This window comes from Natrix helvetica (genome assembly GCF_964273705.1).
Source record: "Natrix helvetica genome assembly, chromosome: 1".
Taxonomy (NCBI): Eukaryota; Metazoa; Chordata; class Lepidosauria; order Squamata; family Natricidae; genus Natrix; species Natrix helvetica.
In genome coordinates this window covers 179,046,883-179,059,129 of record NC_138548.1, presented here as the reverse complement: position 1 = coordinate 179,059,129, position 12,247 = coordinate 179,046,883, and the positions used below count along the sequence as shown (strand labels likewise).

Here is a 12,247-nt window from a genome sequence, read left to right as displayed (position 1 = left end):
AATGTTTACACATAAATCTTTTTATGTAGACTCTGGACATTTTAGAGTTAAGAATACCCAAACAGAAACAATTAAGTTAGGAGATGCAGCACTAGGTAAAGACAACTAATCAGAAATAAACATTATGCTGCTCATTTTTAGATTAAGGACAAAGATTGAATATGAATGCTTCATAAACCTCCAATATTACCGAATCTAGCTATCTCTGGCAACATATATAGTAACTAATGGATATCACAATGTTTGGAGACGGGGTAAATACTTTTGGATAATACACTGAATAAAGTCACAAACCAGCAATATATCATGACGGTTATGGGCCTCTCATTTTTTAGAACTCCACTGATGCTAGCTGTGGCTTATGGGCACATAGACGCTGTTTCTTTGTTACTTGAAAAGGAGGCATCCGTTGATGCAGCTGATATCCTGGGATGTACTGCTTTACATCGAGGGGTAATTTCTCATTTTATCCTGTGTTTCTGCTGTATGTTTTTTCAATTGCACATATGCCTAATAATGGTAGAGAAGAAACTGTCTTTGATTTTAACATATATCATGTAAGTCTCTGAATGCAAGCTGCTTAGGACAAGCAACAATGATCTGCAAACCTCTGCTAGAAACTGCTGTATTAACTAATTGTCTCAATTAGTCCTTAATTTTTTTTAAAAAAAAGCAGTGTTTTATAAAAGAATGGATATGATTGGAGAAGAAAATATGACAAAAGCTGTGCAATCCACAGTTATACCCTGGAGGAAGAGTTTGCTCATATTTAAAGTTAAAAATATGTTAGAGTTGGGAAAGAAATCAGAAAACTGCCTTTATCAAGATGCAATCAAGTTTCTCAGGTAGAAAGGCAGAATTTTGCTATTCTAAATTTTAATTGGTTATTACTAATGCTTTAAGGTTTTATGATGATTAGAAGAAAAACAGTCCTTTTGGAGGGGGCTCGACTCATAGCTTTAGGTATAGGTTATAATTCTTCATGCAAAGCACAGTGGGTTCATAGTAAGATTGTGTATGCCTACTGACATATGTCGATGTATTTAGCATATCTAATTTTCTAAGTTTTTTCTCTACTTTTCAAATTTAAATAATGAAATACTTGGAACATGCTTTTCAAAGATGCCTCATCCTCATATTTATTTAATTAATCATTATTGTTTTCAAGTAGCCCAGTTTTTAAAATTTTCTTATATTTCCAAGAATGCGTGGGGAAAAATTAAAACAATTTCTAGCAGTTCAAGATGCATCATCACCATACACATTTTAGATTGCCTCTTGTGGATGTTCACCAAAAATGTCACAATTCCAAGCATGCTTGGAACACTTTTGAAAGTTGTTGGGTTTGTACCAGTAATGTTAGGGGCTCTTGGTCTGGAAGGACCCTTGATGCAGTATGTGACTATATTTTTTATAAAGAACACTCTGAAAAGTATTTCTTTTCATTAAATATTTAGAGAAGACAGTCTCCAATGTCCATATTCCCATGTATGCAAGTTACTAAAAAAAGTCTTTGTTGCTGACTGTCCACTTAGAACATGTTTTATTCCAGAAAAAAACCAAATCTTTATCATTAATATTTCAGACAAGCTTTTTCAATTACTAAAAAAATATCAGTTTTTGTTTATATTTATTTAGGATTGTTGATTATCTTGCATAGCTTTATGACATGAAAGGCATATTTTACTAAAACGAATCTAATTTTTAAATTTTATTTGAAAAAGATTATGACAGGGCATGAGGAATGCATTCAAATGCTGTTGGAACAAGAAGTATTAATTCTATGTAAGGATGCCAGAGGCAGAACACCTCTACATTATGCAGCAGCTCGTGGTCATGCCACATGGCTGAGTGAATTAATGCAGTTGGCACTTTCGGAAGACTACAATTTTAAAGATAATCAGAATTATACACCATTGCACTGGGCTTCTTATAACGGTAATATTTTATGCTGGCTATTAAGTTTGGTGTGGAAATTGCATGCAAAGAGAGACTACAGAGCTTGTAAAACAATAATTGTACCTTGTTGTAAATTACTAGAGATTTGGCACCATTCCCAGATCAATGCCATGTCTTTATGATCTGCATTGTCTCCATTTGACAGCTGACCCAATTTCTTGTGAATGATCTAGTTTTCAATCTTACATTGAAGCTCTAAGCAGTTTTTCAGTTGGTCGGAATTTCCCCTTCCCTGCTACTGTGTTGCAATACAGTAAGAAAGTAAGAAAGCCCCAGTTTAAGGATGACCTATAGTTAAGTTAAATATTTAGCGATTCAAGTTAAATTCGCAATAGTTCAATTCATTGTATCATACTACAAAGTCAGTATTATACAATAATGCTTTCCTGGCTTACATACAAATTTGATTTAAGGACAGACCTGGGGACATTCTTAAACTGGGAACTATATGTATTTTGAACACACTGATGCTTTGTATTGAGCAATATGATGGAATTATGGCCCTCCCAAACAGCAGTCCTAGTGACTTTTTTATATTACCAAATGAATAAAATTATTTTATTTTTAAAAAGTGGGGATCTCAAAGCATATGCAGACTATCTCAGCTTGAGTAACTTGTACCTTCAGTTCAACCACTTTGGAGAAGTTTCTTCTAGTCAGCCTGAGCAATATGCTGACTTGAAAATAGAAGGCACCGTTTTGATTCTGGATAAAGTATCTTCAGAGAATCAATATCAAACTGAAGGATAAAACATAGTTCTTTTGACAATACTGAGCACTTTTTTTGCTTTGGAATTTGAAATTATCGTCTGATCTCTTACAGGAAATGAAAACTGTATAGAGGTACTGTTGGAACACAAAGCTTTTCGCAACTTTCATGGAAACACTTTTTCTCCATTGCACTGTGCGGTGTAAGTAGAAATAGCAATAAATTTCACTTCCTATATAGCCTAGGCTGTGTGCCAAGTTAAGCTGGAATTTTAAAATAATAAAGCTTTTAGATAGTGCTATTTTTATAATATTAGTCCCCAATCCACTCATGCACACAGTTACAAGCAATTAAAATGACTTCTCAGCAGATTTCTGTACTAGGAAATGAACCAGTTTCATTATAATTTATGTAGTTTTGATTGCCAGTTTTTCTGTACTATAAACTTTAATTTCAAATTGTGCTCTGAGGATTTTAATAAAAGCAAAAGTAAAGGTGGCTTTGACCTGAACTGAACATTAATGAGACACGATCATAATTATCTTCATTTTTTGCCTATAGTACAAAAGTGATTGGCCATTACTTTAAGGCTAATATCTATAGCCTACAGTCCAATATTCTCTGCTGATCACCCATCCAAGTATTAAATGGGCATAGATCAGAAACAGAAAAAAGTCTTGGGACACCTTGCACATGAACATATTTGTTATAGAAACTTTTGGAGTTAACTTATGACAACTGAGTAGGTGTTTGATCACTGGAAATAAATTGTAGAAAGTTTACTTAATGACGGTGATATTGTTTGATTAGTGATACTATGTTGAGAACTCCCAAACTGTCTTCAATCAATGCCTTTGCTTTAAATGAACATCTTTTAAGGAAGTCATTTCACACATTTCTGTTGAAATTATAGGAGGTCTATATAAAATATATAATACATATAAAGGGTAAAGTGAACATACAAAGAAACAAGAAAGTGGGAACTGTCCTCACTCGTGTTTTGATTCGCCCCCTAATACCTTATGCATTTATTGTAATTTCTGAAAAAGCCAATGGAGTGTGGTTTGTGTGCATTAGTGGTTCCTGGTTCATGAATATAGGGCAAACTATGCTATGGATAAAGCTATAAGTCCAGGCTATCAAAATTCTGGACTGAAGTACAATGATAAGCCTGCATTGAAAATAAACCCAGGGAAATCCAGTTGAACTATGCTATCAAATTAATGAAATAAATTACATGGAATTAAATAGTTTCCTTCCTTAACAGAATAAATGATCATGAAAATTGTGCTTCACTACTCATTGGGGCATTTGGTGGTGGCATTGTTAATTGCAAAGATGAAAAAGGAAGGTAAGAATTACTTTGATGAAATGTGTAATTTATTAATTTGTTTTAGTTATAATGAATTATAGTTCCATTTAAAAATGAAGGCAGCAGTTTGTATTCATTTATTAATGGAGAAGCCTTTTATCTGTCAGTAAAATGGAACAAAAACATTTTAACTATGTTTCCTCCCTATTGAGTATCCCATGGCCCACTTACCTCACCCAACTCTTCAAAGAGGATTACTAGAGGAAATAAAAGGAACAGGAGTCTCCATTCCACTAATAAAGATTTCCACCAAGTCAAAGACATTTGCTTCAGTGAAGAAATACCAAATTGATTGTATTTAATGGGTTGAAATAAAACTAGTGAACACTTAAAAAGCTGAGGTTACCAATTTCATAGATGAATAGAAGGGAAGGGAAGGGTAAAGATTATTGGCCAAGTGTGATTGGACACAGGAATGTGTCTCCAGTGCATAATCTCTCAATCATACAACAAAGTGATAGGGCATAGATCATAAATCATAATTACAATCATTAATCATAAGCAGAGGTGAGATTCAAGTAATTTAACAATCAGTTCTCTGCCCTAATGACTTCTTCCAACAATCAGTTTGCCAAACTGCTCAGAAAGTTAATAGCCAGTTCTGAAGTGGTGCAAACTGATTGAATCCCACCACTGATCATAAGATACAAACAAGAAGTAATAAATCATAAGATACCAATAGGAGAAGATAGCAGGAAAGATGAAAAGATGAGAAAGAATGAAAAATGAAAAGATGAGAGGATGAGAAGGATAATAGCAATACAACCTACTACATGGGTAAACATCTTTAGTCTAAAACAGCACTGTGGGAATTAGGTGTTCAGCAGAGTGATGGCACGTGATACTGTTTGATAATTAGTGCTCAACTCAGCTAAAACCAAGTATTGACTGCCTTCATAATAAATTCTTCACATACATTTTATAATAAAGCTTTGTCTGTTGTGGCTCCTTGCTTTAGGAAATTCCTGTGCCTTTTATTTTATAAGGCTTACACTTGTCTCCTTTTAAGTAATTAAATATCTACCCCTTTTCTTTAAGATTTGAAGGAATCAGATTTATGTTGCTATTGAGCATCCCTGTTTTTTGTGGCTTTTGTTCTGTTGCTGAACTTTGTTTTTACCTGTGAATAATACTTTATTATTCTAAATGATAATATTTTCCTGAAATATTAGATTAAGAGATGAATTAGAAATAAATAAAAATAAACGATGGGAATAATAAATCACTCAATTAGTCAAATGTTTCTATGTTCCATTTTTTCTCCCTAGGACTCCACTCCATGCAGCAGCCTTTGCTGATCACGTGGAATGCTTGCAGCTACTTTTAAGTCACAATGCACAAGTAAATGCTGCAGATAATTCAGGGAAAACTCCACTTACCATCGCTGCTGAAAAGGGGCATGTAGGGACTGTAGGTAAGGAATTGCTTCCTAGGAACTGAACATAACTTGATGTCGTTATATAGGTCTATCTGTTAGGTAAGAAAAAGTGTATTGCTTCTGTTTATGATATCTGCAGATCTTTCAAACTTCCTATCTTTGCTGAGTAGATTGTTTATTATTTGGGTGGAATGCAGGCAAAGGGTTAATTGGCAACTTCCTTAGAAGAAATGCGGGCCAATAGAAGAAAACATCAAGACAAAAAGGCGGAAGATAGGAGAGAACCTATTGGGAGTTGGAGGGAAAACAAAAGAAAAAGAAAAAATGATAACCTGTATGTAAGAAAAGAAAAGAAAATATATCAGAAGGTCTGAGCAACCACTCTGATTCTGTAAATAAAGCACAAAGGAAGAATTTACTGATGCGCTGTTCAGAAGCATGCATGCACTCCACACACAGATATGTGCATTATGGTATTCCTTTACAGAATAAGCAACATTAAGCAAAGCACAAAAAAAGTTGAGAAGTAGTGAGTAGAAGATTACAAATAAGTGAAAAGAAAAGAAAATCTAAGTAAATCTAGTTTACACTGGCTAGATATCTCTGTACTTTTCCATATCTTTCTATCCTTGCTTCTACCTACACATCACTTCAAATAAAATCTTTAAACTTGCCATCTCTTTTTTTTTTAAGGATCTCTTAATTCTATCCAGCTATATCTTTCTCTATTTTCTCCTTCTTTTCATTTCATTCCAATATCTATTTCTTTAGATATTTCTTTTGCAATTCAATTTTATTAATTTTTTCTATATGGCCAGTCTGTTCAATATATTTTCATACTGGCCATTCACTTTCGTAGACAGGCCACATTCATTTATCCAGCACCCATTTATTGTAGACTATCTCGTCTGATTTTACTTCCTATATTTTCAACAAATTCCTTGCAATATATTTACCGTATTTTTTTAAACTATAAGACGTTCCAGACTATAAGATGCACGTTAGCTTTAGAGGAGGAAGACAAGAAAAAAAAATCTGCCTCCCAGCAATTTGCCTTCTTACAGCAAACAGCCTGGTCAGCTTGAGGACAGCCTGATTTAGCATGAGCAGCTGATTGGCAGTTGAATTGGCCTCTTGGAATACCACTGATCAGCTGTTCTAGGCTACGGGAATCGTCAACGCCGTTGCAGTGGTGGGTTTCAAAATTTTTTAGAACCTCTTCTGAAGGTGTGGCCTGTTTTGTGGGAGCGGCTTGCCAGCCATTGACCAGGTGGGAGTGGTTTGGCAGTCATTTGACCAGGTGGGAGTGGCCAAGACGATGTCACTGAATTCTTTGCCCCAATGAATGATCTACAAAAAGAAGATATAAAAAAGGAAATTTATCATTTTGTGCACTTACTACTTAAATAAGATTAAAATAAGTACACAAAACAATAAAAGAGCTACTTACATAGGAAAGATGACTGTCCTAGCGGTCATACTCTGTTGCTTCTTCATCCTGTTAAATAATACTAACTGCAAATGAAATAAAACAATATTGGACTCGATTGTGGTTGTAAGCTGAGGACTACAGGTAACAGAAGGGACTTCTGTTTTCACCCAACAATGTACAGTTTGTTCAGGAAGGATGTCCCCCAACAAACAGGAAAGATATAGTTTTTCATCTAAGAAGTTAGATGAAGAATGAATGTCATAGGTAGATTCACAGAGCAATACAGATTTCTTTTTCTGAAATTTATTCCTCGGTTCAAAAAACAGGAATATATGAATTAGGTTCAGTACTTAGGACAGACCAAGTAGCTATTCAAGAGTTAGTGGTGTCATGGTTAGAAGCAATGGTAAAGCAAGATATGGATTTAAAACCAGTAATATTTTGTTGGGTATTTCAAAGGGAATACAATATATATTTAATTTTACACACGTTAACAGCTGCTGGAATTGTGTTTGCACAACAGTGTAAAAACAAAGATATGAAAATGAATAAATATTAGAATGTGCAGGAATGAATAAATTGACAATTAAAGTCAAGGCGGCTTTGAATATTTTTTCACTTGGGGTTTGTTTTATCAATGGCTAACTAACAGAAACAGAAATTAGAAATGTAAAAGTATGAAAGAAAACACCAATTATGTAAGGAAAGGTCACTAAAATGTATAAGGAAATATTATTAGTACTAATAGTAGATCATTATTAATGTGTAGATAACTGCGGGACATTACACACACAAACACCCAAACTATGACAGCGCCAGGAAAATACCAAAAGAATAGCAGTTTTCCCCCAAAGACAGCAGATGAAACCAGTTTTTCCCCTAACCCTAAGGACAGGAAAGACAAAGCCAGTGGAATAAAAGCCATCAAGGCATTGTGGGAAGTTATAAAGGACAGTACCAGGAAGCTCACAGAACCAGACATCACAAGACAAAACACCATCTGAAAGGTAAAATTTAAATACACCCATTAAGACAAATAGCTCGCCTGGCTCCCCTTTTCCTGTTTCGTGGCAGAAATAATCCCCAGGATAGGAAAGACAAAAGAACTGGAACCAAGAGTAACGCAGAAAACAGGAAAACAAAAACAGGGCAATCAGAAACCAGCAAAACCCATCAAGCTGCAGGAGCTCACAAAGCAGCACAACTCAACATATGAAAACAGCCATGGAGTCACTTGGTTATTGCTGCAAGAAGCAACCACCTCACAATTACCTCAACAACCAGGTATCACACAGAAACACACAAAATCTCACAAAGCTGCCATGCACCAACCTGGCCTACCCATAGAAAAGCAAAAAAATGTTATAAATTTTATGTGTCTCAAAGTGGCTGCTTTTCTATGGGCATGCCAGGTTGGTGCAAGGCAGCTTTGCGAGATTTTGTGTTTATTTCTGTAGTGAATTCACTACAGAAACACACAAATCTCCCAAACCAATACATTTAAAAGTATTGTGTATAGAATATTTTCAAACGGTTTATTTGAATTTATTGTGGATAGAATATTTTTTAAAATGGTATGTCTTTTTAAAAAAAATTTCTATCCACAATAAATTAAAATAAAACCGTTTAAAAATATTCTATAAACAATAAATAAAATATTATTTTTTAAAAAACATTAAAAGCATAAAGGAAAAGGAAACGGGTCACTTACCAGCAGGCAGAATCAGCAGCTCTCCAATGCAATGGATGCAGGGAGCAGGCAGGCGATGAGGCAGCAGGGACAAGGTACAGTCAGCTAGGCTCACTGCCTGGTAGGCTTAGCAAGCCAGGTGAGGCTGGGGACAGGATGTGGGGGGGGGGTTGCAAGGAAGGCCTCAGCTGAGGGCCATGCGGGCCTGCAGTCTAAGCGAGCTCGGGGATCGGCTGGAACGAAGGCCCCAAAGGATCCCTGGACTTGCGCAGAGATACGGCAGGCGGCTGCAGCTGGCTTCCCGCCACCGCCGCCCACCCCCCAACCTCCTTTCGGCCACGTGGCGTACATGAGGCCACAGCTTTCACGAAGGAAGGCCTTCTTTCATGAAAGCCGTGGGCTGGCATACCCGCTGCAACCGCCACCCACCCCCCCACCCCCTTTTGTCCACAGGGTGTACATCAGCCCATGGCTTTCACGAAGGAAGCCTTCGCGAAGGCCCCGGGCTCGCGTACTGTAGGCTCCCGCCTCCACCGCTGCCCCTTGCACTTAGTTGCTTACCTGAGGGAAGCACCAATAGCAGCAGGGAAGGCGAAGCGAGGACCCGATCAGCAAGCGACGACGCAACAGAGGTAAGTGGGCTGTTCGTGCCATGCTTTTAATCGGGCTGTTAGAGTGGGCGGGGTGACTCCAGCCAACCAGTGAGCGGCAGGCGGGGCTAGCATAGTGTGGACGGGTGGGGGGAGTGAGCGAACGAGCGCCGACCGGATGGGCGGGCGTGAGCGAGCGAGTGTGCCGGGGCAGGCGTTCCGGTACTGTTCCACTGGTGGAACAGTTTCTAAACGGCACGGTAGATTTGTGGAACCTCTTCTACTGAACCGGTTAGAACTGGCAGGAACCCACCCTTGGTGGCCGTTGCCACCAATCACTGACCCAGGCCGCCTGGAACCGGATGAAAATGGGATGCACAAAGTATAAAAACAGGGTGCATGGAGCCTGAAAATGGGGCGCACAGAGGCTGCGATGGGCAGCGGTGTTGGGTGCCAGCGATCCCTACAGCCTGGAACAGTTGATCGGCTGTACTTCAGGAGGCCGATCCAACTGCCAATCAGTTGCTCATGCGAAATCAGGCTGTGCTGAAGCTGACCAGGCTGTTTGCTGCAAGGAGGCGAATTGCTGGGAGGCAGAGGCCGAAGGGTGGGGGCCAGTGGGTGGGCGGGACTTTGGCAACATTCACTCTATAAGACCCACAGACATTTCCACCCATTTTTGGGGGTGGGGATGTATGTCTTATAGACTGAAAAATATGGTACATCAGCAGTTGAGCATCTTAAAATTCCCTATCCACTTGCCTGTCTTTAATAAATATGCTACCTTTTAAAAGAAACTATTATACAATCTATTCATATAATGTCATTCTTAAATACAGTTTTAATTATTCATTATCAAGTGATCCTCTGAGTAATGTAGAATATAAAATTCCCATCCTCTGTAGTATGCTACTAGGAAAGAACAGATGAGGGAAACATCAGTAATATAAGAATATTACTTTATTATTTTGGAATAGTAGCAACGAAATGTTAAAAAGTCATTCCTTGGTCATCTCTAGTCTGGACTACTGCAATGCACTCTACATGGAGGTACCCTTGAACAAATTCAGAAGCTTCAACTGGTGCACAGTGCAGCACCATGGGTAGTTCTTGGCACCCCGAGAGGGGCCCGTGTTATACCAAGCTGCATTGTCTGTTAGTTTGCTTCTGGGTGTAATTCAAGATGTTGGTTATTATAAAGCCCTGCATGGGTTCAGTGTATTGAGGAACTGTCTCACCCATTGGGGTTGGCCTGCCCCATCCACATTGGCAAAGGAGGCATGCTGCAGACCCCATCAGTCAAGGAATTCCAGCTGATGGGGTCCAGGAGAAGAGCCTTCTCTGCAATTGCTTCTGTCCTTTGGAATATCTTACCCCTGAGATGAGATCGGCTCTCATCCTTCTGACCTTTGCAAGATCCTGAAAATCTGGCTGTGCCAGATGGCTTGGACACCAATGGGGGAACATCACACTGTAGATGGTTGATGAGTTAACAGACTCGTCACCTCCCCCTCTGTACAACCTGTTCCTTCCCTTCCCATCTTTTAACTATAATTCTATTTTTCATTTTAATTTCCATTTTTATTCTTATAGAAATTTATCTTTTATGCTTTTAATGCTTTTAATGGTGTAACTCTCCCAGAGTTGCTTTGAAATGAGAAGGGTGGCAAATAAATGTAATTAATTAATTAATTAATTGAACGAATGAATAAATTTCTCTCTAAAATAATTTAGAAGAAATTATGTCACACAATTTGTTTACCATACAGGCTTATGGATGTTCAGAATTCAGAATTAAAAAAACATGAAATATGAAATAAAAATTGATTGTTTGAGCAACTGAATTTGTAAGCTGCCCACTCCAGATGACTTTGGACAGCTTAACAAAATTCAGTACCAAATAACCATAGCAAAAAAAGTAGTGATGAAAACCCTCCATCAATGTTCCTCATAACACCCGGAGCCCATTCATCATTCTAATCCAAGGTGACATCCTGGAACAAACATTTTATTTATTTATTTATTTATTTATTTATTTATTTATTTATTTATTTATTATTTATTTATTTATTTATTTATTTATTTATTTATTTATTTATTTATTTATTTATTTATTTATTTATTTAATCAAGCATGTATTGGATAACAGATATAAGGATAAACATAATTATGAATACATGAAATGGATACGAATAAAAGGGAACATTAGGATAGGGATGATAGGCACATTGGTGCACTTATGCATGCCCCTTACAGACCTTAGGAATGGGGTGAGATCAACAGTAGACAGAGTAAGGTTAAAGTTTTGGGGGTTTGGGGAAGAAGCCACAGAATCATGATCTAGACAATATCATTCACCATTTGTGATCCTACCTTTCCTACGGTTTCTTCCAGCATTTTTCATGTTACAGAAGATCAATTAAGAAGGAAAATTAGAATAACTGCACTGTGCTTTTTAAATAGTTTGGGAAAAACATTGCTTTATGTCATGACTTTATTGAATTTTGCTTTGATCTCTTTTACTACAATTTTTTAAAATTAATTTATTATGTAAACTTCATCTGAAGAGTCTGAAAATACTTGAACTTGTGTTATGGATGTAAATTTATGGAATATTTTGTTTTTTTGGTATTTTAGATTTCTTGGTGAACAGTGCTAAGGCTGATTTAACCTTGATGGATAATGACTTGAATACATCATTGCACTTGGCTAGCAGTAAAGTAGGTTTAAAATTGTGTTTGGTTCTGCTTGTGTGAGCATGTCCTCAGAAGTGTGCAAAATATGTCAAATGTTGACACTTACATTAGAGAGTAAATAATTCCTGTGTAAATTAAGCGCTGTATGAATCAGGGTTAGTACAAAGCGTATGGTTATAGTTATAGTTTTTTAATATATCATATGACTTGCAGCAACCAATACATACTAGTTTCAATCTATATATTTCATGAATGTGATAAATCTTTATATTAAAATACAGTGCACAAAACTAAATGAAATTATGATGAGGAAACAATTTGGTTAAAATAAATCCTCATCAAAACATTTAACAGAATTTGCCCTTTCTCATTTAAAAAAGTCCATTTTTATTGTTTGTTCAGGTAGTGCTTACTTAGCAAT

General features: G+C 36.9%; 1 protein-coding gene across 8 annotated transcripts in view; it reads left to right on the top strand.

Annotated features, from left to right (window-relative positions):
* The window catches only part of ANKRD44 (ankyrin repeat domain 44), a 151,848-nt gene that overhangs the window by 130,679 nt on the left and 8,922 nt on the right, over nucleotides 1–12,247 (top strand). For all 8 annotated transcript variants that reach the window (XM_081936488.1, XM_081936490.1, XM_081936486.1 and 5 more), the window contains 6 exons: nucleotides 336–453; nucleotides 1,725–1,938; nucleotides 2,783–2,870; nucleotides 3,936–4,019; nucleotides 5,309–5,454; nucleotides 11,768–11,850. In XM_081936488.1, the coding sequence (XP_081792614.1) occupies nucleotides 336–453; nucleotides 1,725–1,938; nucleotides 2,783–2,870; nucleotides 3,936–4,019; nucleotides 5,309–5,454; nucleotides 11,768–11,850 (733 nt within the window). The remainder of the gene's footprint in view (nucleotides 1–335; nucleotides 454–1,724; nucleotides 1,939–2,782; nucleotides 2,871–3,935; nucleotides 4,020–5,308; nucleotides 5,455–11,767; nucleotides 11,851–12,247) is intronic.